Source organism: Lissotriton vulgaris, chromosome 6 (assembly GCF_964263255.1).
Source record: "Lissotriton vulgaris chromosome 6, aLisVul1.2, whole genome shotgun sequence".
NCBI classification, from domain to species: Eukaryota; Metazoa; Chordata; class Amphibia; order Caudata; family Salamandridae; genus Lissotriton; species Lissotriton vulgaris.
This window is the reverse complement of record NC_141694.1, coordinates 136,822,784-136,849,027: the sequence shown is the minus strand read 5'-3', so window position 1 is coordinate 136,849,027 and position 26,244 is coordinate 136,822,784. Positions and strand designations below refer to the sequence as shown.

The 26,244-nt window shown below is 42.0% G+C and overlaps 1 protein-coding gene across 1 annotated transcript in view; it reads left to right on the top strand.

Moving 5' to 3' along the window:
* Positions 1–26,244, top strand: part of LOC147706908 (mechanosensitive cation channel TMEM63A-like) — a 926,114-nt gene that overhangs the window by 857,960 nt on the left and 41,910 nt on the right. The window contains exons 13-17 of the mRNA XM_086926171.1: positions 2,580–2,714; positions 7,384–7,537; positions 10,302–10,408; positions 10,664–10,750; positions 26,057–26,122. Coding sequence (XP_086782297.1) covers positions 2,580–2,714; positions 7,384–7,537; positions 10,302–10,408; positions 10,664–10,750; positions 26,057–26,122 — 549 coding nt within the window. The remainder of the gene's footprint in view (positions 1–2,579; positions 2,715–7,383; positions 7,538–10,301; positions 10,409–10,663; positions 10,751–26,056; positions 26,123–26,244) is intronic.

Sequence of the window (26,244 nt, the reverse complement as noted above, 5' to 3'; positions counted from 1 at the left end):
TAGTAGAAGAATGAGGTTTGGGATGAGTCCATGAGTGGAGGTAGAGGATATATTGAAAGAAGTATAATATCAAAGCCAGAAAATTGAAAGCTCATAATCACCATGTGTTTGAGTTCTGAATCCCAAATCGCTCAGCAAAGTATGTATTTGGAAGCTGTTGCCATAAATTGTGAATATATCACACTGCTCCACCACCGTTTGGGTGGAGTGGGTGAATCTAATCTAGAAAGATGTACATAAATGTTTTAACTGCTCCATATTTGATAGTTTGGTGTAATAGAGAGGCAGCACTCAAGGTATCGGTTCATTAATGTGCTCCTGTGAACTTTTATGTTCAAGAAATGGTCCCCATTGTGTCGAAGAGCAGTGCAGACTTCATTCCCACAGATTAGTTGAAAACTGCAGTATACATTCTAGTCGTTTATGAACTAGACTTTGACAGCATGATTTTTGTTGGTGTCTCTTAGCACATTACCCCTCAAAAGGCCCCCACTCCACTCCACATGCAGATTAGTGACTTCTTCGAAACTTATGACCACATAGCTCCAATTTTACACAAACTGCATACGCTTCCATTAAAAGGAGGTATTATTTTCAAACTTCGCTGCCTAGCCTACAATGCAATACATATTAACTGTCCGGTCTACTGGTCCACCCTACTTTCCGTATCTGGAAGCCAAAGAAACATACAGAACAGAAGTCACCTGAAAACCAAAGAAGTGAAGTTCAAAACCTCCTCCACGCAGAAGAGAAGCTTCTCAGCTTCAGCACCCTCAGCCTGGAACTCGCTAACAACCAATATCAGAACCTCAACCCACCCTCCCCTCACTCAGGAAACCACTTATTTTACATCTTCCGTATCTACTTAAATCAGATTCTTACTTCCTTGGATAGTTTAGGCCTCATTTCCCATGCTTAACCCTTCCTCATGCCACCCTTGACCCCACTGATGAGGCAGGTAATGGCCAGAACTCACAAACCAAAGTCCGGATGCGCTAAGTACTGCATTCACAACCTTGGATCGAGAACTTCATACAAGATGGTCTCCCTCCCCAAGGCAAAGCACTGCTGTTGATGTACTTTACTCTGACTATACTGTGGACAACTGAGGGGTTTATTTACATTACCCAGTCCTGAGCTTTCCAGATAAATTTTTAGGCTTCCTCTTCCTGAAATTACTCATGAGTACGGATCTGTCTAATGACCAAGGGGCAATCTCCACAAATCTTTTTCATTTCTTAATTTGAAGGCCTGGTACCTTGAAGCACTATCTTTCAGACACCTGAACAGGTCTTCGTCCCTTCTTGGTGGCCATTAAAAGCATTCCCAGATCAAAATACTGCAGTGCACTCTCTGTAAACGTTGCACTTTCCACCAGCCCAGGAGCTTCTGAACCTTCCTTCGCCCAGCGCCTTTCGAGCATAGACATTGACTCAGAAGCTTGTAGCAAGCATCCTTCCTAGAGGATTGTGTTCACTTTTACCAATAGAATACTACGAAAAGGAATGGGTTTATAAAGCACTAAACAAAGAGATCCCTTTCCAGACAATACAAAAGTAAGGGGCAATTGTGCAAACAGATTGCATAACATTTATCGAATCTGTTTGCACAATTACCCCTTATTTTTGTATTGTCTGGAAAGGGATCTCTTTGTTTAGCACTTTAACATATTCCCATCCTATTGAAGGAGCTGGGCTCGTGAGATAATTGTTAAACATTTCATTATACCTTCCTGGGACCTTCCCTAAGATATCTATTTTCTGAGTGGTGCAAGGGAACATTCTGCCAGTATAAACTCCCGGCTACCACCACTAACTCACCTGTGATCGTGGTACCAACCCAAACTCTATTCTGCTGTGTGTAACTCCACTTGCTTTAAGCTGGTTAGCGGGTATCCAGAAGCTCAGTGAAAGCTGTGCAGATGCTGCAAATGTATGGTCGTTGACATCGACTACTCAATGGTGCATCAATGTGTTCTGCCCTTACAAATTCTATTAATGACCACCAGTGGGAAATGACTAGGCCTCTTCCAAGTGACAAAAAAACTCAGTGGAGTTCCGCAAGTGACGGAGTACAGTCTGAAATGCCGTTCGTGCTGATCTTCCTGCTCCTCGGGTAGAAAACCTACCTGTGCGGTAGCTTGGGATCGCCAGCTTACCGTTGGCGAGTGCGAGTGGGGAAAAAACTCACCTGCACTAGGCAGAGTAGAGTTTCCTGCTCTCCGCGAGCTGCGTGGACTGCAGAAAACTTTGCAAACGTAGCGGAGTTCACCGCTCAGGCCTAGGAATGGAGCACTCCAGCTGAGCAAATCCTCCTTTTTAAAAATAATATTGTGAATATATGATGATTCCTATGTGAAAAAATATATTTCGGTTGTACATAGTGCGAAGGGTTATTGTTTCTTTACCTAACTCACTTGGTGAGTTATTTAATTTTCTATTAATCATTTTTAATTAGCATTTAGATGCTCTGTAGAGTACATTAGTAAAGATGCATTTAGTGCAAACAAAACTACTCGGTGCATACCAGTCCATTTTCCTTCCTTCCATGAATAATGTTTGTGTTTCTCTCCTCTGCAGGATTTTGAGTGATTTCAATGCCTTGCAGTGCCAGGGATGCACGTGTAGAGCGCTCAAGCAATCAACCCACAGCAAAGAGCTGTGCACTTCCCACTGGTCTGTGGCCTACGCGACCTATCCAGAAAATGTCTACTGGTGAGTACTGCAGCCCTCCCCTCCTTTCAGCAGAGGGAAATCAACATTCCTGGTCCTTGATCTTGGTAACTTAAGACCCGTGTGTCAGCAGAAAGAAGACCTTACCCTGCTTTGTTGGGCAAACCCCATAAGTGTTATGGAATCCCTTCTTCTGTCGTACTCGCCTCGCCAACCCTACTCCAAACAGCAGTGGCAGCTGGTGTACTTAGAAATAAGTTGGGCGTAAATGCTCTGCCCAACTCACAAAGAGCAATCAAGCTTGACCTGCCTGTCTCCCACCTCCATCTAAAGGCGTGCCTTGTGCAGTCCACATTCCCTCCTAGAAATAATCTGAAAAGGTGGAGCCATCTGGCATTTTACAGCATATTTTGCAAAGGTTTTTTTTATTTTTTAAACAAAATGGCTAGCAAGCCATAGGTTTTATGGGCAGATACAATTATTAATGTGGAGCAATTTGATGCAGCATGCTATCGCTTCTCAAAAAATATAATCATCTACCTTCACTTCTGTTCTCTCTTCTTCTGTGTTCCCCTTTCCGCTCTTTCCCAGTAGATGCACAGTAATGCTTGGTAATGTATTGGTAAACTAAAAATTGCAGAGATCTTGCAACCGGAGGCCTTAGACAGCAGGTCGGGTTAGATGAATATTATGCTTTCAAACAGTAGTTTTAGGTAAGTGTCGTTCCCACAGACACCGGGCTGAGGCAGCAAGTGCTTATAGTAACATGGATGCAGATAATGGATGGAATGTTGAACAAATCAAACATTCACCCCCCAGTCACAGATCTGGGTTCAATCCATTGTTTCTTTGCTCACCATGCTATTCCAGTTTAGATCCAGCTATATGCAAATCAATCTTGACCTTGCTCCCCATGGGAATAGTCAAGGTCAAACTGCCAGGCCAGGTCCTCCCTGGACCAGAAACACACATCCTGGGACCTGTTTCGGGGTGTCACCCCTCTTCAGCTTGTTAGCTTGAATCCAGTGTCACAGTGACCAGGGTAACAACGTCTGGGCATACTCTTCCCACATATTTATTTATTTAGGAGTTTATAAAGCGTGCTTATAACCAAGGGCATCCTGGCGCTATCTACTGACTCCTGAGAAGGAATACGGGGATCTAATCCATAATAACCAGGTGTTAAGCCCCTTTCTAAAGGACAGGAGCTCCAAGGCATTCCTGAGATGCACCGACAGGCTGTTCCAGGCTTTTGCTGCACAGAAGGAGAAGCTGTTTCCTCCCCACCTGGCCTTTTTTATTCGTGGCACTTAGAGTGACAAGTGCAAAAAGAACAGATGCTGAATGCTGAACAAATCCAACATTGATTGGGAGTGAATGCGTGATTTGTTCTGCATTCCGTTCATCTTTTGCCTTCTCGTTATAAGTGGGCCAGGTATGCCAAGGCGTGGGTCCTGGGCTCACTGTGCCACTGGATTCAACTAGCCTGGCGGATGAGGGATGATACCCCAAAACCAGTCCAGGATGCTTGTTTGTGGTCCACGGAGGAGGCTTATCAGTTCGGGCTGGACTGTTCCCATGAGGAGCAGGGTCAAGACTGATTTGCATATGGCTGGGTCTAAACTGGGGTTGCGTGGTGAGCAAAAGAACAATGGATTTAACCCAGATCTCTTAACAGGGGCCAAATGTTTGATTTGTTCGTCAGTCTGATCATCATTTGTGTGGCTTTTGCTTTAGTAACATGGAATCAGTAACAAGATATTGATCATCCATTTCCTCCACATGAACCATGATGTAACCACCACGGCAGCAAGAAAGTACCCTTGTACCCCAACATCAGTGAGAGTTTTTAGAACACCACTACTCTTGTCCCCAACAAGTTTGCCATCTTTGAAAAACAACACAGAGTGCCCACCTGTAATTCTTGTACTAAAGAAATACATGTGCTTAAATTTAAGATTGTAGGACACACGCACACTCCCTATATATCTCTCTCTCTCTCTTACCCTCCCCACTCCTAATGCTATGATGTTCCCGAGATATTCCCCAGATGCCAGTGAATCCCGAGATAAGCCACAGTTATCCCCATTTGCCAAACCATGCCATGATCCGTCCCAGGTTTCTTTCATATGCCAGTTAATGCCATATTGTGGCCCAAGTGACCTTGATATGCCATTCAATATCCCCCCGCACAAGTTCATGTATTGAAGTTCCATGTAGTATGTAGCCAGTCTATCCCATATGTGCCACAGGTGTCCACCATCTGTAAGTAAACGCCACCATGTGCTAGGTGAAGTCTGTCACATCAGTATACAAACATGTGCATATATAAACTCACAGGCACTATAGATGCTCCTCAACCCACACGTACGCTTAGGCAGGTATATACTCCTTGGTGCAAACATAGGCACATTCCAGCCCATTCCCTTTTGAATGGTCCCTCGAGCAACTTCTGACCAGTTTTGGTCTTGTTGGGTCTCATCGCTGGACCGCATCCCGAGTCCCTTTGGCACCGCAAACTATGCAGCTACCCCTGGGCATACCCACACCACTTAGGGTGTATTATGTAGACCACAAAAAAAGTTATGAAAGAAAGTGTTTTAATTAGTCTTAACCAAAGGTCCGGCAACCACTAAGATGTTACTTTAACCTAACCGTGAGATATGCAAGTCAGTGTCCCTCTTAGCTGGGATGAGCCTGGTGTTTATGGAAGATCTTGGTATGGAGGGCAGGCATCCTCTCATGAAAGGCTTGTGCACATTGGACTATGTTCACTGTTTTTTGCTGACCATTGAAGGGCATAAAGCTCAGCTGTGATTGGTCTTGTAAGTGCCGTAAAAGCAACAATAGCTTGCATCAGATGCTGTTATGTTAGGAGGGTTTTGTATGGGGCCAAACTCGCCCACAATAGGGTGTCTAGGCTCACGGATGGGTCCCACTCAGAAAAGGAATTATTATTATTTATTTCACATTTTTAGCCTAAAGCATCCATGGTTCTGCTTTCTTTTTTAAATCACACAGTGATGTGATGTGTTTGTTTGAAGCGATGTAGGCAGCTGGGAGCTACCACTAAAAGCTAAAAGAAGAGAACGTTTTGTAGGAGAAAGCTTCGAGAAAAGAATTGGCAGCTCTGTTGCTCATAGAGGGTGTTGATTTTTCAAGTGACCATGATGAATGTAATCTGAGCATTAGCATGGATCAGGGTGGTCCAGATAGGATGGCTCAATGGAGGAATGACTAGTAGGCCTCTGACCATTCCATGATTAATGAATGAATGCTCTCAAATCAGGTGCTAAGGACTGTTTATTAGACATGCTGAACCATAGAGGTGTATTCTTCAGTAAGACCTTAAATCATTTGTACGCCGTTCTCTGACACAATTTAGGTGGAACAGAGACATGTGTTGATGTGGCCTAGCAGCTACAGCTTCTGACTGTGGGACCTGGTGATTCGGGTTCAAATTTGGGCCTCGGTACTTGACTCCACATCATGTGATTCTTGGCAGGTCACTTTATCTCTTTCTGCCTAAATGTGTAATGTCTGAATTGTATTTGTGTAACCCCCACCTGATTAACATGATGGAATCATCTACCATTCCTGCAAGCAACGTACAGTGCTATGTAAATACCAATACATACATGTTACTGGATGTGGAGAATTCATCCCATAGTATGTCCTTATTTTCCACTTGGAATGTGTTGGAGAATAGGAAGATGCTGCCTGCGAATAGTTAAAATTACTGGATGATTCTGAGATTTTACACTGGGGGCCTTTCCGTGCCAAAAAAAACCTCCTGGTGGAACTTTACCTTTAAAGAAAGATGATTTGTTCGCATTTTTAATTTTAAAAAAATTAAATATTGAGTTTTCCAGCAATAACAGCCATATTGATAAACATATCTCACAATCCCTCCAATTATATCTGTATCCGTTATAGAGCAGATAGTAAGTGATTCCTACAAGCTCCTTGGAAACCTGTGGAGTAGTTTGTATGAGTTATTAAGGCAGCTGTATGTAAAGTCCATGACTGATGCCATATCCTATATGTTAGATATTTCATGAGCATTCCTTGGTTTAGAGTGAGTTCCTAGGATTGAATGCATTTGAGGTGAATAAACGTAAAGTAGTAAAGTGGTAAAGAAACCACAAGCTAAGTTGAAGTTAGTTGTCCATTCCTGGTTGAATTGGGTGGCATAGATACAGGGGGTGTGAGCTGAAACTGGAGATGATGGTCAATTTAGGAAAACATTGGCATTGTAGAACTTTCTGTATGGAGTTGAGTAATTTACTTAGCTCAGATCAGGAGGCAAAAGTAATATTTCCACCCAGGAAGGTCTTAAGATGCTTGTCTGTCCCGATCCCGAGAAAGTGTTCTCAGCCAGGGATCTGTATTCTTTGAGAACAAAGTTTGTGGGAATATTGTAAGTCAGGCTGTTTTGATTGAGCATTTTGCTTCCTAAAGGGAGCCAATTTAGGAAGTTGAGAACTGGCATGACCCAACCGTGTGGAGGAATAAGTGATATATTAAAAGCTCACCATTCTTTGGCTATTGCCCATCACGATTGATACATTTAAGTGTTGTTTTGCTTTTATTATATTTAGTTTGTTCAGAATCCTTAAGACCTCAAGCATGTACTCTCTCTGTTTTAAAGACCTGTTGTCTTGAAAGATTGGACTATTCATGTGTTATATTGTTTCTTCATTTTTATCAGGGGCAACCTCTCGGTACAAGGACCCATCTGGTGGCTTCGGTGGTTCGCCATTAATCTTGTTATTTCTTTTGTGCTGTTTTTCTTGACCACTCCTTCCATCGTCATCAGCACTGTGGACAAGTTCAATGTCACCAAACCCATCCAGTACCTTAATGTAAGTGCCACTGGGATCTCCTTTTCCTTCTGTGCATTTGACTATTTTTAGACAAATTTGGTTGGTGAAAAAGGATTTGCTTGATTATTTAATAATTTTACCACACATGTATATTACCGTACAAGTACAGCAATGACACCTTGATTTTTATTACCTTCACTGAAATTGGCTTTGGTTTAGGGTCTGATGAATGCAATGTGCAAGAATAACAACAGTGTATTTCTATGGCACATTCTGCAACATAAATGTCTTTGTGGCACTGCCGAAAAATAGCCGATGCCATTAGCCAAATTCTACTCACAATTCGAAGACTAGTACGCTGATCTAATGGCACCGGCGAGCTTCAAACTTATGATGGGTAAGTGGCACACAGATCTCTGCTGCATGTACTTAGAGGCTCATTGGGGATACAGTAGCTCATTAAAAATGAGGAGTAACCTCATGCTATTTGTTTTCCTTTTATTACATATTTAAATTAAAGTCGACATTTCGTGCAAATCATGAAAACTGTGTGATGCAAGTACAATGTTTTATCAGCAAAAAGCTGGTGGTGATAGCACTGAATAAAAAACTTTAAGCCGGGGTAATACCGTTACCGCCTGCTACTATTAAATACCAGGGATTTCGCATGTGGATCTAAATAAGGCATGTTGAGCCATTTCTGGCACATAATAAAAAGGTAAGTCTACAATAGCGCTCAGGGTGTGGCGAGAAAGTCTACTCTGTGGAAGAGTTTGGCCATGTATGGACAAGAGATTGAACTGATTGTTGTCATCAATTTATGAACAGGATCTGAGTCTGTTGTTGAGACTTTCAGCATGAGGAATATAAATATTTCCTGGGCTGTCTCCAAAGATGTATCATGCTTTTCTGATGACAAAGTAATCAACACTAGCTCTTTCAGATGTGTAATCATATGTGTTGTAAGTTGAGAAAACCAGTGTTGGGTAATTATACAAAATAGTAAGAACAAAGTCTATTTTGATTATTATTTTGTATGATTTAGGTTTTGTTTGAATTCTTTAGTACAACCTACACTTGTTTCGTCTGCTTTGACTTTTTCAAGGTTTCAAAAGCTGTCTACACTATATGCTCTTTGTAGAAGGATCCCAGATAAGATAGAAATAAGGCACATTTCACACACAGTGAACTGTGCGTTATTTATTTCCCATCTGGGATCCTGAACACAGAGCGCCCCTTAATATTGACAGGAGCCACTACTCCTTGAATTAATATTGTTGGACAAGTTCTGCCGCAGATGGTTGTGGAGTGAACACTACATGTCCTCTTTGGTAACTCAATATCAGAATGTTAACTTATGGCTAAACTCTTCTGAGTTTCACATCACATGACAGTCACAACATTTCTTGCAATATACAAATTCACTTTTTTATTTTATTTTACTCGAGTGTACACATGTGTAGGAGTCTTATAGTATGTCTCGCCTAGTGACATTTTCTTTTTCAAACTAGTCTCTTGCTAGATTGTTTTATTCAAGGTGCACATGCAGATAAAAGACAAAAAAAGTGACTCAAGATACCGGCCAGCCACATGGTTTTTTGCTAATCCATATTTTGAAATCTTCATGGAACTTTTAAACATTTTGTGAGAAAATGTTACCCATATTTGCACACCTTTACTTAATAGTTGCTTCCATGCCCTGTTGTATTATTACTGTTTTAATATTGTCCTAGTATTCCAGCCTACTTCCTAATAGCCACATTCGTAGTGTAGATTTTAATAACTGTTCACCTAGAGATTTCTCCCCCTTCTTGCAGGCAACTCCTAAGAATACAGTTCCTATTGGGCTGCAAAATCCTTTAGGTCCTGTGCTTCCATTTGCACCCACAGCTGTAAGGTGGTAATAGTGACTGACTAGAGAATTTGCGCTCATAATTTGTGACGGAAAAGACAAGTCACAAATTGCAGATGCAAATGGCAGGGAAGTATTTAAATCGCACATGATTTCCTTTTCCTTGATGAGCAAACCGTGATTGGGAGAAAATTGTGCACCTCCTAATTTGCTCCTCCTCTGCTAATACAAATGATATGGTGCGATTGTGGAGCCTACATTTTGAGGTTGGGTCATAAGCAGGGCATTAAAATTGTGTAAGGGTCACCAGCAAAACATGCAGAGGGTCTTAACTAACGAGGGCGTGCAGGTAATAAGACTATTCAGCTTCATGGCTTGCTGACCTGTATGTAACGTGGTGTTTTTATCAGACTGAGTAATGTGCACACATAGGATTAGAACATAACTTGCAAATAATACATCCTTTAGCTTGATATGATCACATGTATGTGTTGATTAAATAGTGTTCTTGTGGTTCGATATGTGTTGGATGAATTATTAGAACAAAGACAATGGAAGGACAGCGTAACCTTACTTATTTAACAAAATGGCTCTGAGTAAAGAAAAGAATTTGTATCTACTGCATAAAACAGTGACCAAGAGGCCTCCAACTTTAACAGGTAAGATGACACATCAGATGGCAGCACATCATGTTCCGTCCTTACTAACCACAACGAAAGGCCATTCTTTACCGCAGAGTGGAAACTCTGGACGCGAGTAAACAGGAACGATTCACCAATAGAGAGTAGTATTCTTACCTTCTGTAAACAACTTCCAGATAGACTTAATGACAGGGATTGAGGGATGCACACTGTTTGAAGCACTTTGAAGTCAATACTTATAAATATGCAGCACTATACACAAGCCCTATGAGATAATACTTTGTCATTCTAATTTGTATATCCCTTGCAGAGCCCAATCATTAGCCAGTTCTTCCCAACTGTTCTCCTGTGGTCCTTCTCAAGTCTGCTTCCATCCATAGTCTACTATTCAACCCTCCTGGAGTCACACTGGACTAGGTGAGTCATGGGAGTTGTTTTCTACTGCCTGCCTGGTATTTTCATGTAGCTTTGTCCTCAGTTAGATACAACTTAAGTTGTGGATCTTTGTGTTAACTTACAAAGTAAGCAATGGACTAACTAAAGTTAATACTATGTAAACCTGTTGCAAAGCTCAGGTCTTTTTGTGTTGTGGTCATGTGAGTTACTTTCAAAGTGTTAATCGATGGTTATTGTTTTCTGCTTCATATTTCATATTTATCCTCTTTTAATTAGGTCAACGGAAAACAGAGTCATGATGTACAAAGTCTACTTTTTCCTGATCTTCATGGTGTTGATTTTACCGTCCCTAGGCTTGACCAGGTAACTGTCCACTTCTTAGTTGTATTGTAAGAACTTATTTGTTTGATGGAGGTTTTTCAAGATTTAACTTATATTTTACGAAGATTGCAAAGTGTTTCCCTCTTTTTGGTTACAATAGTTTAAGATAGAGATTTGTTAACTATATCAGAATATTTTGAGTGATAACCAGTAGTCCAACATAGTGAGAAATAGTTAAAGTATGTTCTAGGTTCATCAGTTGGGTTAAAGCGGTAAGCATAAAGGAGAACAGTATGGCTACTGGCTGTTACTTGCGTCGCTCGGCTCCATATGCATTAAGGTGATGCTAGACTAGCCTGGCTCCCTGCACCCACTATACAGCACACTGCCCTCTTCCTGGTGATTTGCATGTGTATTTAGTGCAGGTTAGTTATCTGATTGCAACTCTGATACCATATAATATATTTATGTATGTATTTATATAGCACAGACGTAGCCACATGGGATGAACAGCACTTTACAAAAAACCATATAGGAGTGCAATGGATGAAGGAGGTAACTTAGTGGAGGAGAAACCTGGTCATTGTGGAATTAGAGAGGAGCAGAGACTGTCCAGGAGAAAGGATGTATAGATACGATCTGAATAGGTGAGTTGTCAGGTTCCTTCTGAAGTGGAGAAGATTATTGTTGGTCTGCAGACTTGTTGTTCCAGAGTCCAGGGGCCAAGCATAGCAAGGTCTGGTTCAGGGTCATGGCATTTTCAAATTCTGAATTTCCGGAATCATACAAGCTGGGTTCCTAGATCTTCTCTTCCCTCCAGAGGCCTTGAGTTTGTTATTCATGCAGGCGGGCAGACCTTGGTGTACAACTTTATGGATCATGCAAGAAATGTTAAAGTAATTTCTAGCATCTCAAGACAACCAATGAAGGTGGTTCAGGATTGGGGTGATGTGATCAGATTTATTGTGTGCGTCTTTCATGAGCTGAGCAGCCGTTTGTAGGATGGTCTGATTAGTTATGAGGATTTCCGCGGGTAGGCCATTGCTGCTTTCAAGCTAAGATAGTTCTAGAGCTTGTACCACGGTCCTTAAATATTTGGTTGGGTTGGAGGGTTTAATTTTTGTAAGAATGTGATGTTGGGAAGATGCAGTTTTAGATTACAGATGTGTTCAGCCATGGAAATACTATTATTTAGGGTGAATGTTTAGCAAGGGGCACTTGTGTTAGTAGAAAGCCCAGGTCAGTAAAATTCTTCGGTCAGAGATGAGAGCGTTCTGTGTAGTTAGCAGAAGGAATTACATTTTACAGGGACTAAGATTAAAGGCGAAAGCAACTATATTTTTTGCGGTAAGAGATGCCTGAAGAGTTCAATACCTTGAGCTTATTGAGGTGTCATCGGCAGACTGATGAATTGAAATTCCCTCCATGTAAAGTATTGACCAAGGGGCCAATGTAGGGGTTAAACAGAAGAGGTGACAGGATAGATCGATGCGATACACTGGAAGAAAGTGGGAGGGAGTGTGAATTTGCCCATTTTCACAAACTATCGTTTGGAAGTGATGAAGGATTGGAATTATTTCAGTACTGTCTCCTTCATTCTCATTATTTTTTAGAGAATTGTTAGCATGGATACAAATCACAAGTTTATCATGAAAAATGTTGCTGACAATTCGAGCAGCACTAACAGACAGACCTTGCCTTCATCCATCACCTGAGGACGTTATCAATGATTTGAAGGGTGCAGTCTGTGCTGCACTGTAGGTGGAACCCAGATTGCTAGGTATTTAAGATGTTTTTGAAGATATGGGTGAGGATTTGTGTGGCTAAGGCTTTTTGTAGGACTTTCATAAGAAAGGCAACTTGGAGATTGGTTTCAAGTTTTGAAAGTCAGTGGGGGTCCAGATATGGTGTCCTTGCATAAGTAGTGATCGCGCCAACTTTGAGGGCAAATGGAAATACACCTTTCTTAAGCAATGAGTTGATGATCTTTAGAGAGAAGGGGTGATGCGTTTAGCACGTGTTTTTAGTACGTTTGCTGTAATTGGATCGTCTACATACGAGGATGATTTGGTTGATGTTAAGGTAAGCGGGATGGATTCCAAGTCTAATTGGTTATATGTGGACCATTATGTAGTATCTTCTCCTGGTCTGTGGGGCTAGGTCTGAAGTAAAGTGTGTATTCCTAAAATCATTGTTGATTCTTGTGATCTTTTCAATGAGGAAGACTGTGTGGTCGTTAACTACCTTGGCTGAACTTGAGTGTGTCCGGGTGTTTAGAATGGGGCTGTCTGTTTCTCAAGACATTGTGTGGTCTACAGTGCAGGTTGTTACTGAGTTAGTGCATGTACTCCAAACAGCACCATATAATAAAAAATGAGCACACAGCAACATCCTGCGCCTGCACACATGTTCATGGCGCATCCTGGTCTCTCAAAGCAGTTGTGCATATTTGAAAATAACACATATTGCTCCAATACCTATACATGTTACATGTGTAGGTATTGGAGCACATGTATACAATAACATGTTGATTTCTGTTGGATTTGTAATAAGAGTTCCTACAGATTAATTTATTAGAAACAGTACTCTTGCTGATATTCATCATGATGGCACTCAGAAAATAAGAACAGACTGAGATTCCTCTACAAAAACATCCTACATTGTGTTTTGACAGCAACAGTCGAGTTTACAGTATACACAGAACAGTCAAAAAAATCTGAAAGGTGGATAGATTGATCAAGTGAGTTGAAGGTGCAGTGCTCAGTCGATATGATCAACTGAGAAACAAAGATGCAAGGTAGTAAACATGCAAGATAAGGAGAATACTTTGCTCCAGTTCTGAAGTCCATAGTATAGCCAGTAGCTGCACTGCCCACCACTCTCTGGTTATTCTGTCCCTGGCATTATTCTCAAAGGAACCACCATTAAATAAGCCATTCCTAATCTTAGCAGTCATCGCAACTCTGAGTGCTCAAAGTCTTTACTTTCTCCCGTCTTTCCTTACGAGACCATACTTCCCCTCTTTACTCTTATCCCTGGTGCCGACACTAAACTTGACTTTTTATGGAAGTGTTCCTAGTCAACAACATCTATATTTTTTGCCCAGAGATACTAAATGTGAGATCTTTACTTAAACATGAAATCCAAACTTTTGATTTCAGTCACTATCACAACCTAGGAATATTTTGCTTAACGGAGCCTTAGCTGAAAGAAACCTATGCTTCAGATCTTACCTTTGCAAATTCTGCAGGCGATGAAACTCTTCACATTGATCGTGTCTGTAAAGCTGTTTTTTTGATAGCGATCATTTGTCAGGATCATTTATTGATCTTGCCACTGCATGAGTGCCTCTGACTCAGCTGATAAACATTCTAATAAGAATGACAGACTAACAGTTGTAGGTTCATTGTCGGTTGAAAGCTCTGTATGAAGAATTATAGGCAGGTCAACAAATATGTGCCATTAGGGGATTTAGCAGAAAAGCACATGTTATAGGTACCAAGAACTCAGTACAGTTCTAGGTGAAATCCAGCATAGATTCGCCTTCTAAGAGTGGGAAAGGGAGGTGTCTTCCCATAGAAATCTACACCCTTTTATAGGACTTCAGACAAAGAAAGTCATACATTCTACATGGGTACACGTTTCTTAGGATATGCACCAATAGAGAACAGGCAATAAGAAACAATTTACTACAGAATACATTTGAGGATTCTGTTTAAAGTGCAGACATTCTCACTGTTCGGCAGTCCAATGGATATTGTATGCCCCTAGCCTGGGACAGTTGAAGTGTCCTTGGTGCACAGTAAAGAGGTCTATGGGAACAATTTTCAGTTTATTAGTGTGAGACTTTCAATTCTTTATATGGAATGAAAGAAACAACAACAAAGCATGATCCTGATGACATCGAAACAAAGTGGAGGACACTGTAAACACACCTCGAGTTACCATAAGGCCAAATTGTGATGCATTTTAAATTGAAAGGAGATCCGCTTTCACACTAGTTTAACTCCTTACTGGACCACAGATTGCAGGCTGTCTCCCTCCTTTTAAAATCAGACTTCATGCATGTGGCATGTGGTGTTTCATAGGGTTCTTCGCTCAGCCCCATGCTCCTTTATCTTTACATAGCTCCCTTTGGCAAACTCATCAGATCTTTTGGCCTAGAATGAATTAAAATGTTATGCTCTTGATACTCAGATTATTCTCAGGATGGACGAACAACTGATTTCATATGTATGTAATTTTCTTATTCGTCTTATGGTGATAGCCGTCAGGATAAACTCCAGCTATGGTATAGTTAATAGAGATAAAACTGAGCTACTCCTCATTGGTAGCTCCCTGTCCTCGAGGTCCTCTTGCTGGTTGCCTTCTAACTTTAACTCCTGCCTACATGCTGCTTCAGAAGCTCTCAATCTGGGATTCATCATTTATCAAGATTTTACTTTCAATTCCCAAATCTTCAAATTGAATTCCACTTGTTTATTTATTTGTGGAGTATTATACAGCGCAGACTTGACCCTTGGGTATCAGAGGGCTTCACAGTTACATGTGGAATATTTGTTATACAGTGTGAATAGCAGCATTAATATATGTAATATACCTGTGCATGACTTTCTTATCGGTTTCAATTTTACAAGGTGTAACAGTATTTTTATACACATGGTTCTGATGTGCTTTCTGTGAGTTCAACATCAGAAACGGTTCACGATCGACATTTGGGTATTAGTCACGATGCTAAAGTGAACAGTCTAGCCTATGGAATGAACTTGCTCATTACGAAAATCTTTGCTTCCTTCTTGAATGTTGCTATGTTTGGAATTTTTCTAATGTTTGGAGGGAGTGAGTTCCAGATTCTGGGGGCTGCTCCAGAGAAAGCTCTGTCATACGTTTTCTTCTTCTGAAATTTGGGTGGTTTCAGCAGCAGTTCTCTGGCACTCCTAGCTGGTCTGCTTTCCCCTGAAAGCTCTATTTTCTGAGCTAAGTACCTTGGAGTTTTGTAGGGAAGTGCTTTGTGTGTAGTACATGCCAGGTTGAATTTAATTCTGGCTTTGTATGGTAACCAGTTCAATGCATTCAGGTGAGGGGAGATATGGTTGTATTTTCTGGATCCAGTAATGAGTCTTGCCGCCGCATTTATACACGCTTATAGTGGAGCTGTGGACATTTTTGATAGACCTGTTAGAGTTGTACATCCATATTTATTCCTTGAAATAACTAAGGTCTGGATTGCCAGTTTGAGGTCCGCCATGGAGATGAGTGGTTTCATTTTTCTAATATAGTTCAGATGAAACCGGGCGCTTTTCATCTATTTGAGAAACATTCTTCTTTTCCTGCCCCATGACAACTGTTTTGTGGTCACCCGGGCCATAATTGGATCAAGACTAGACTGCGTCAATGCCTTAACACAGCTTTTCCTAAATACCAATTATAGTGGATACATGTAATCTAAAAGGCTGTTCCTTGCCTCCTACTTGATCTCCCTTACTCGGAAAAAATTCATTGGCGACTTTTCACCAAAAGTTCCCTCTACAAAGGTCTATGCATTTGCCACAAAGCTCACTCTAGTTCCCAACCCCACTGTATCAGAATTCTTTTTCACCTGGTATCAACCAGCATGCTTTGTAAGATCTTACTCATCTAACCTACTCAAAATGCCCAAAAAAGTTTGTGTTCATCAAGGTGGCCACTGTGTCCGGTTAATTGGTCTAACAAGTGAATCTGTAGGAAGCATTGTCACTGATCACATCTGGGTTTCAAAGATTAGAGGGTATCCACCTTTCTAATCAAAAATATTCAAAATAAATACCACCAAGGCATCTACCTTTCATTATTTATTTTCAAAAGTGCCAACTTTTTCTTATTTAGTCCTTCCTCCATTTTGTGACCTTCATCCAAAACTGGAAGTGACAATGGAGCAGGAAGGAAATAAAAGGAATCCACAAAAGTGTGATTTGTATGGTCCCTACATTGGTGGGGAGCACACTGTATTCTTTAAATACCCCTCACACACCAAAAGGGCCCTTGGTGTCATGCTTCATCATAGGGCTCTTCGCATCCCTCTACGGAATGCGGCGGGCTGCTAACCAGCGACTACGCTGGAGCATTGATGTAAACACTATGTGTGGGGCATGAGGGTATTGGATGGTAAGTGAGTGGTGGGGTCAAGAGTGAATTAATGCGTGAATATAAAAAAATACCTATTTTCAAAAAACAGAGGTCCTAAGCCTAGAACAGTATACAAAATCAATGTAAAATAGACCACAATCGGAAACTATATCTTCTTTTCCTAAACCCACCCGGGCAAGGAATTTATTTGTTGAATGTAACATATTTTTTAAGTTTGAAATACAGTTTCACAACAAACATTTCTGTGTGAAGTAAAGCACAAGCCTGTGCTGTACTAGAAGTTAGAGACAAGGATATAGAAGAAAGAAAGAGCAGTTTACTTCAGGCAAAGAAGTTGAGCAGAACTGGGTACTGTTTTGCATTAGAATTGACAGTGATACCCAGAGTAGTCCATACATAAAAAATAATCACAAGTTACGCTGTATGTCTACTAAACAAAGTCGACGGCGTTTCGATCCCGTGCTCAAATTATAATGGAATCATCATCAGGACTTAGAGTTTATATTGCCTGGTATTACAATTTAGTTTAGCCCACTAGTGGAGGGGTTCTCCTGGTCTATGCGTGCTTTCTTGGATCGGCGTTATGGAAGAGCCGGAGTGATCGATGGAATTCCGAGTCACTCGAATGGAGAGTCTAGGCAGGTCTCGGTTAGAGGTCCCGTCCTGTTGCTTTGAGTCTGCGGTCAATAATTTATTCGATCCGCAGTTTTGGTGGAAGCTGTCCGTGTAGCGGTCGGTAGGATACTCGATCCGCGCTGGTTAGGTCCTTAGGCGAAGTGCCAATCCACTGGTGCCCGTAGCTTGAGTTGCTATATAAAATATAAAAAAATACCTGGCATGTGAGGTCTAAAAGATTTTTAATGGGCCTCCGTGCTGGTATTGCTAAAAGGTTGTGGTGGAGGTATTTTGTATTTAATGTACAATACCTCTCATGTGCGTCGACATGTTTCAAAGCGAAGGCTTCTTCTTCAGGACGGGGTGCACAGATCCCCACCTTACTCACGTCAGGATGTGTATTGGCGTTAGATTACCAACACTATATGTCTAATAAATGCAAGTGATAGACTAAATGTGCCTATTTGTTTGATTCCTACTTATAAGTACCTGCAATGAGGACTTGCTATCATTAGTTGAATGGCATCATGAGCCTGAAAAATGGAGGGATCACGTGCTTTCAAGCAATGAATCAGGAGGTTCTCCCTTCCAAAACTGTCCCGTCCGCGACTCCATGGTTGCCATGACACCAAGGGCCCATTTGGTGTGTGAGGGGGCCGGGGAGACCGAATCCACGTTTCTCTCCACTCCCCTTTTGTTCTATTTATTTAGCAGGAAGGAAATAGTCTGTAGAGTCATGACAGCAGCAAACGTGCTAAAGAAAAGGTTACATTCTCTTGGAATGTAAATAAAAATGCAGCATTTATTTAGCACAAGGGTCTCCAGCGAGTAGCTTGGGAACTGCTGGTAGCTCTCAGAGGTGAAGTGAAGCCCAGTATCAAATTCAGAGGGTAGATGTCTATTAAAAAAGGCAGCACTGCTCATCTCAAGACCCTTAGAGTGACTGCCAGCCAAACCTATGGCAGTAACTCATACTAACACTCAAACACACACTGTATCGGCCGATAGGGCCTGCCACTTGACAGTCTGTATCCAATCTCAATATAACTAAGTCACAAGGAGACTGACCCTGCTGTAGTCCCTGCTTTTAATAATGTGTGTGAACAGTGGACCATAAAAGAAGTATGGCAGCAGTAGCCTGAGCAGTAATCTGTGCTGACCCACCAAAGTGCGGGACTGTAGGAGCCAGAATGAAAATGCGTCAGTTGTGTGCATAATCAGCTCACGACCTGAGGAGAAGAGGGCATGATCCAGACCAGAGAAAATTAAGAGACTCATCAGCATTTAGGTGCGTCCATAATAAACACTATTGCTTCCTGAAAGCTACGCCTGGTGTCAAGGACCAACAAATGTGTATGCTAGCCCCATCATAAGGTTGTTATCTCTGACATAATTGGGCTGGTTCCTGGCATAATAGGGCCAATGGCATAATAATAGTCATCCTGAACTATTTTTGGTCTAGTTGTGGTAAACTGGCTGCCATCATTTACATACTAGGAGCATGCCTGGCCTACATTTACCTATTCCTGGCGTAATAATAGTCATGACTGATATATGGTCTCTGGGTTTTCTTCTAGAAATTTGAGTTTGTTTGCCCACAGTAGAAAGTGGTGTTTGATACAAAAATGTGCATGTTCAGAATCTAATGAATGATAATTCAATCTAAGCTGGGGATACCTATTGCTGGTCTTATGTCCTGTGTGCAGTAGGGCATGTCAAGATTTGATGGTTACTTCATAAGTCAGGAGGCTGCATTTTATAATGGTGAGCATTTCCCCAGCATGCTGGTAACCGCACCTGGAATACTACTGATAAACCTGCTTAGGGTGGTCATAGTGTACTGTAGTCACTATTTTACAGTTATACAATTGACTAGTAGCTCAGGAAGGCTTTCCTTGAGCATAAGTAGCTCTCACTACAGAAAAGGTTGGAGACCCCTGATTTAGCACATTCCAGAGCAGTTCGTAAAATTGAGACCAGTCAAAGTGAGACAAATGCATAGAAAAGGTTTAATATAGTAAAATAAGGAAAGATCATTTGATTGGGGTTTCTAGCAACTTTACTGTGAGTTATGCAAAATGTAATGTGTTTCCCATATTTTACTGCCCTTAGATGGACGAAAGCAATGGTGGACTCACTAAATCAGAGTTTTACATATATGTTGACCATGACAGGAAGGAGTTTAGGCGTGCCAGACCCTTATGGTATGCCCATTTTGCTGCTTACTCTAAAATAGTCAATTGAATCCTTTCTCATTTAGGTCTAGATGACATTATGGTACAAGACATCCTCATTTCTATGGCTAGAGGACCAGCCTTCCCGCTAAGCAGGAACAATTACTTCCCATCTGTAATTGGATGGCTCATGGGAAAGGTTTAATGTTTGTACGTAGGGCCTGCAGATCAAACTAAAATCTCAAGATTTGTGTTGTGAACAGCTTTTGGCCTGAAAATTAAGAGCTTATATGACTGATTGATCCTAATATTTGTGCAGTGCAGAACTGCAAATTAATCTGCCATTAAGTGCTTTAAATTAGCTGCCTTGAGCAAGAGGCGAGGTGAAGAGAGGGCTATTGACCTAGGGACCTGAGAGGTCTGATGAGACATGTTTTACCAATTTGCCCAAGTGTACTTGTTGCAAATTCTCAAGGCGTGTAGAAAAGTGTACCAGAACCTATCGCCAGCAAGCATTCAGAAATCAGTATCCCGGCTTTGAGACTGGATTATCATTTGAACTGCAGCATTTGACGCTGCCTGGCCTCCTTTCACCAACAGAATGGCATGTCCTGGCTTCCTCCTCCATCCTCTCCCTCCCATGGTTAAAACAGGCAGAATTTATGTGCCTTTTTGTCTGCTCTGCTGCCCTTTATCCTTATGGTAGGTGTTACCTGGGTTCATTTTTGCAGTCATTGGTCTTCCATTGCCTTTTGCACCACACTGCTGAGAATCCTCCTTCTCTTACTTATGAGCAAGTTAGGAGGTATGGCGCTTACTTACCAAATTATATTTGGAACTACTCTCTCAACAAAAGTTTTGGAACCTTCCTTGACTCTGAGCTGCAGAGTCTCCAAAACTACCTTTGCCATTCAGGTGCCGTATTGAATAAGTAGCCCAGGTGCACAATGGGCATTTGCACCCGCTTTGCGTACCCCGAGTCTCTTTGGTATTACCCCAACCGATGAGAAAATGGAAACAGGCGGACTAGAACACCAAATATACCAAACTCGGATCGGAGAGGATGAAAATAGCCTGAGGGACTTTGTAGTGGACCTCCCAGCCGAGATAACGGAGATGGACATCTCAGAGGATATTGGCCAGATGAAAGACGTAAATCTTAGGATGTTAATGGCCTGCCCGCCAAGTTCAAGTCCTGCTAGGCGGGTCTAATGCAAGATAAGGTCTACAGAGCCCAGCAAGATGGGGTCCTCCGGTGGGATCAGAGGAAAGACCACAATAGTGCTGATCCACAAGCTGGGTAAGCCCTTTAGGGAGTGTGCCTCCAATCTGCCAGTCTCCTTGCTCAACATAGAGACCAAGACCATGGTGAAGATCCTTGCAAATCACGTAATGTGGGTGATAGACTCCCTGGTGGGGCCTGACCAGTCTGAATGTATGCCATATCAGGCAACAAGACCCAACTGGAGGCAACTGGTGGGGTGCCTAACCCGTAAGGACAGATTTACTGAATTTGCTATCCTACTCCCCTTTGATGCAGAGAAGGCATTTGACTCTCTTGAATGGCCCTATCTGTGGGCAGTGCTGCACAAGATGAGTTTTGGCCCAAACCATGTTTCCTGGGTGCAGCACCTCAATAAAAATTCCTATTGCCAGGGTAAAAGGTAACTGGATGGAATTTGGCCTTGGCAGGGGCTTTCTCCACTGATGCCCGTTATCCCCCCTACTTTTGCCGTGACAGTTAAAACACTGGTATTTTGGATACAGCGGGGCACGCTCATACCCTGGGTGGGAAGATATCGTATTTCCTTATGCCAATGACATACTGCTCTACCTGGCTGACCCGGACCGCTCCATGCCTCCAATCCTCCAGATTCTGGTTGTTTTCTAGTCCTACTTGGGACTCTGTGTTAACTGGTGCCAATCGTTAGTCCACCTGCTCTCACAGGTGGGGTAGAAAGGAATCTGGAGAGATACCCCGAGGTGGAAACCAGCTGGATTTAAATACCTGGGCATCTTTGTGACCACAGACAATGAGTTATTTATCCAGGAAAGTCTCACTAGGGTCATGGATAACAATAGAGGATGGATGTGGGTCGCTGGCAAAGACTCCAGGTTTTTCTGCTGGGTAGGGCTGACCTTTATAAGATTGTTTACCTGCCAACATTTCTTTGTCATACAAAACACTCCATTTGATGTTTCGGAGGGGTTTTCACAGCATTGGACGATGTGACCAGACCTTATTTGGGTTGCTGGAATGCCTTGAGGATAGCCGTGGCCACGCTGATCAGGAAACCCCTGGAGAAGGGGGGGGGGGGGGGGGAAGGCCTTTCCTAAGCTTCATCTCTACTAGTGGGTGTACCAGCTTCAGGTAGTTAATGATTGGGCTTTCTCATCCAACAAGAACAGTGGCGTAGCTAACCCTTTGGCCGCCTGTGGCCGTCCCTGCGTTTGCCGCCCCGCAGGGTGCTGGCGATATTGCTCCGCTTCCTTTGCCGCCCGTGGCGGCCGATTGAAGAGAGGATAGGGGAATTGCTGTCCCGAGACGGCAGGAAAGAGCGTTGGGAGTTCACCGCCCTCAAAACTCGTGCCCCCCCCTTACTATGTCACTGAACAACAGCCCTGGGATGGAATACGAAAGTGACACTACAGATCCTGCTTGAAAGGCATATTTACTAGAGAGGGTGCGTGCAATAGCAGGGTATATTAAAAAAGGGACCTTCTGGTCATGTCCAAAGTAGGAGATGTCTGCCACAACAGTAACTTCATGCCGTTTGCTGAGCTGCAAAAACAATATGAGCTGGCATGCTTTCAAAACCTCCAATACCGACAGTTGTCATATATCCTATGGGCTACGGAGGCCAAATGACAGTGATCCCAAAAGAAACTTCTCTGGAATATAGAGTCCTGGGGGTTCCCCTGATTAGTCACGTGGTGTCACAACAATACTCTACCCTGCTACACAATAGTCTTGCCGCACTCAGCAGCCTCAGGGTAAATGGTGGTAGCACCTGAGTAGGTTGGAGGATGATGATTGGGGGCAGCCTGATGCTTCCCCCGTGAGGCTGTGATCAGGGCAGGACTACACCAGGACCAGGCTGTTTCTTATGGGTAAAATAGAGTCCGACCTTAGCGCACGTGGGTGTGGACAAAGTGGGACATTACTCCATTCGATCTGAAGGTCCCCAAAGATTCAAGGCTTTTGGAAGGGAGTGCAGGATAGGCTCTCAGATACCGTAGACATTGTGAACACATCACCCCACAACTAGTGGTCTTGGAAGTGTGGGGAGATCAGACTGGGAACTACATACTCCTCTTTCGTAATGTCCCTAAGATGGTGGTGCGATGTGACTTGATCCGGAGATGGGGAAGTGGTATAACCCCATCTGCACGGGAATGGGAGATGGGCATGGATTGGTGCATGAGGGCTGAGGGACTGGTGCACAAAATATCAAATAAAACCTGGGGGCCCTGGTGGGTGGCGGATTATACAGACCCCTTACAGCTCCAGGGGAGCACTGACTGGTGGGGTTGAATGAGAACGGGGGAGTGCGATGGGAACACGGAGTGTAATGGTACTCGTTGATGATCTTTCCAAATGGGGAAAGGATTCACTGTTCCGAACCCACAGTCACACTCTTGGAGGGGTCTATCGTTATGTGTTTTGTTACATGAGGGGATAATGGAATGAAGATTGGTTTAGCGGGCCTTGCACAGCTGTTTTTCTTGTTTTACATCAAACATTTGTATATTGTTACCACTGCGGTGGGATTTCAGTTGCAAAACGTAATAAAGATTTGAAAATAAAATTGGGGAGCAAAGGTTTTTGTGTTGTTTTAGAGGGATGGAAAATCCTGTTTGGTGATGTTTAGCTTGAAAAGGATGGCCATCTCTTCGATCTGGAATGTGGCACGTTACTCAAACCCATTGGTTCTCTTCCCATCCCTCCCACTCGAGGTATTTGTATAGTCAAATGATTTGGCAGCCATGATGTGCGTTTTTGTACAGCATACTGGTGATAAGTACACAGTCTAAACCTTTGCTAAGGTTACCTGTTGAATGAATGAGATTTTAAGCATGTTGGATTTTCATAAGAACATCTAACCTCACTGGACACAGTTTATTTACACAGTTCACCCCTGAGTGCTGCAGCCACTTTTTCTGTTTGAACCTTACAATGACTGTTTTTGTTTTTAGTACAGTAGTTCTCGTCTATCTTTCATCGGCTATCCACTACAATTTCATAAGATTATCGCCACTTCAAAATGGCCGACAGGTCACCAAATAGCCCTCCCGATTACTTGATTGTGCTTCAGCGTGCCATGGTTTCACACTCATTGTTTACATCTACCAAGATGGCTAATGGAATAAAATGTATCAAAGGACACTAAACATTTTTTTCATGATTCGTTCCACTGCAAGATGACTGACGAATTACTGAATAGCCCTGGTCACCCAATCAGTGATCATAGTACAGTCATGTTTTTGGGGCTTTAAAAACTGTCCCTGTCATCACAGTGGCACAGACTGCGGGACTAAGGAGGCAGCAACTGTGAAGGTGGCCTACCCCTGACAAATTAAGGTGCACACAGTGCACTTCCTTGATTCTTTATTGTGGTACTCCTTTCTACTCCTCCTCCTAATCAAAGATACTGAAATGTTTGGTGATGTTTTATTTTAAAAGGGTGTTATTGGTATAGGCAAGTGATTTGGCACTGGTGATGTTCTTTTTTTTGTCCAACATGCTATCAATAAGTTAATGCTTTCGTAAACAAAACAACATATGTTTGTATTTTTTTTAAGTGTGTGACTACAGGATGACACCCATTCATCTTCCTGGTTATAGTACAAGTAATCTGAACCTTTGGTAAGATTACCTGTTGTATGCATGAGTTTTTAAGCATTTGGTTTTTAATAAACACCTCCATCTTCACTGTTCACAGAGTGTTTTCGTATGTCACCCCTGTGTGCTGTGCCCACTTTTTTTGCGCGCCCTGCTTGAGCACATTTGAGTTTGTGATGGAATGTCTGATGATGAAGCTTGCCATCATGGTGAGGGCCTTTCAATTCCTATGGGCATAACTGTACCATGTAGCTATTGACAGATATATGATGCCCTAGTTCTCTTTACTGTGTGTTTAGTAATTGATAGAAAGAACAGAAGAATACCTCTTAAGGACGTCTCTTCCCCCTTGTGTTTGTAGGTATTGTAGAAAATGAACTATTTTACATTTACTTGTGAAAACCTTTTCGAAATCCACTGTTAGCAGAAATAACTATCCCATTTTGAATTCTGCCTTTTCATTTCATTTATTGGATGTTTTTGATCCTTCTGAAGGATAACAAAAGCTATGTGTATAAAATAGTTTAAAAAAAATGTATACACTATTACACTAAATATATTAATTCTTTAAAAAAAATCACATACAATTAGTATAAATGAAAATTGAAGTGGCAATTATACGGTTATTACATTGCCTGCTATAAACAGTGGATTAAAAAAATCAGCATACACAAATCTTAGATTTGGAGGCAAAAAATTGTACATGGTCTAGCTGGTAGGAAGGAAAATGTTTCCTCATCGTTATGAAAAGGATCTCTGGCGCTGATCTCCTGGATCATCCGTTTGAAGTAGATGTAATAAAAGTATGTTTTTAAGAAATGATAGTCGAGGTGAGTGTTTACTCCCTAATGAAGAAGGGACTTTTTTCTTCCATATTATTGAGGACGGAGCCTATCCCAGCACTGTGCATCGGCCTATCAAGGGTGCCACACTGAAGGAAGGAGTAGTGTGGGTCTTGTACACATCATTTACACATACGGAATGCAAATATCTCCCTACCCTTATGGGGTTGGTGTGGTCGACAAATGTGAAATACAGCTAACACAGACCCCATAAACACTGCTAAAATAGGGCTCAATAAATAGGTCCATGGCAGCATTTGTCTCCTGGCATGATAGTCTACAGTGGCTGATACAACTTCATTCATTTGTCAAGGAATAGAAAATACTGTTGGTTAAGGAGACCTTTGTGGTGCAAATTAAAGGCCAGGAGTGCAATTTATTTCTTAAAACTGTAACATCTGTGTCATTCAGAGATTGAGACATTGTGTTCTGTCTAATAACCTACAGGATCCTTTTTTCTTTTTAAAGAGAATGATCCCTAAACTCTATGTACCATGTGGTGAATCTGAATTGTAATTTTGTGGTGTTTCGCTGTTAGTTCACAGTTTTTTCTCAAATGTATAGTTTCTTTTAGATTTAGCTTTCCTGGTAAGGAGGAGAATCGGGAATTTTATGATAAAATATTTAAATAAGATTATTACAATAACAATCTTTCACACTTGTCATGTACAATACAGCAAAAATAATGTTTTCTACAAATACATGCTCACAATAACATTGGTTTCTCTCTTTTTTCTTTATTTTTTAGCTTGGCTTTCTTTTTTCGCTGGCTGTTTGATAAATCTACGGACAGTAGTAACCCAGTCAGGTTGGAGTAAGTATTCAGCCTGTTGGCCGTGAACTAGTTCCTTAGTATCACTAATGCATTGATGTGTATGTAGATTCTCAATACTTCTTTCTACAGCTGTAGATACATTGCAGCTCCCTGTCACTCAC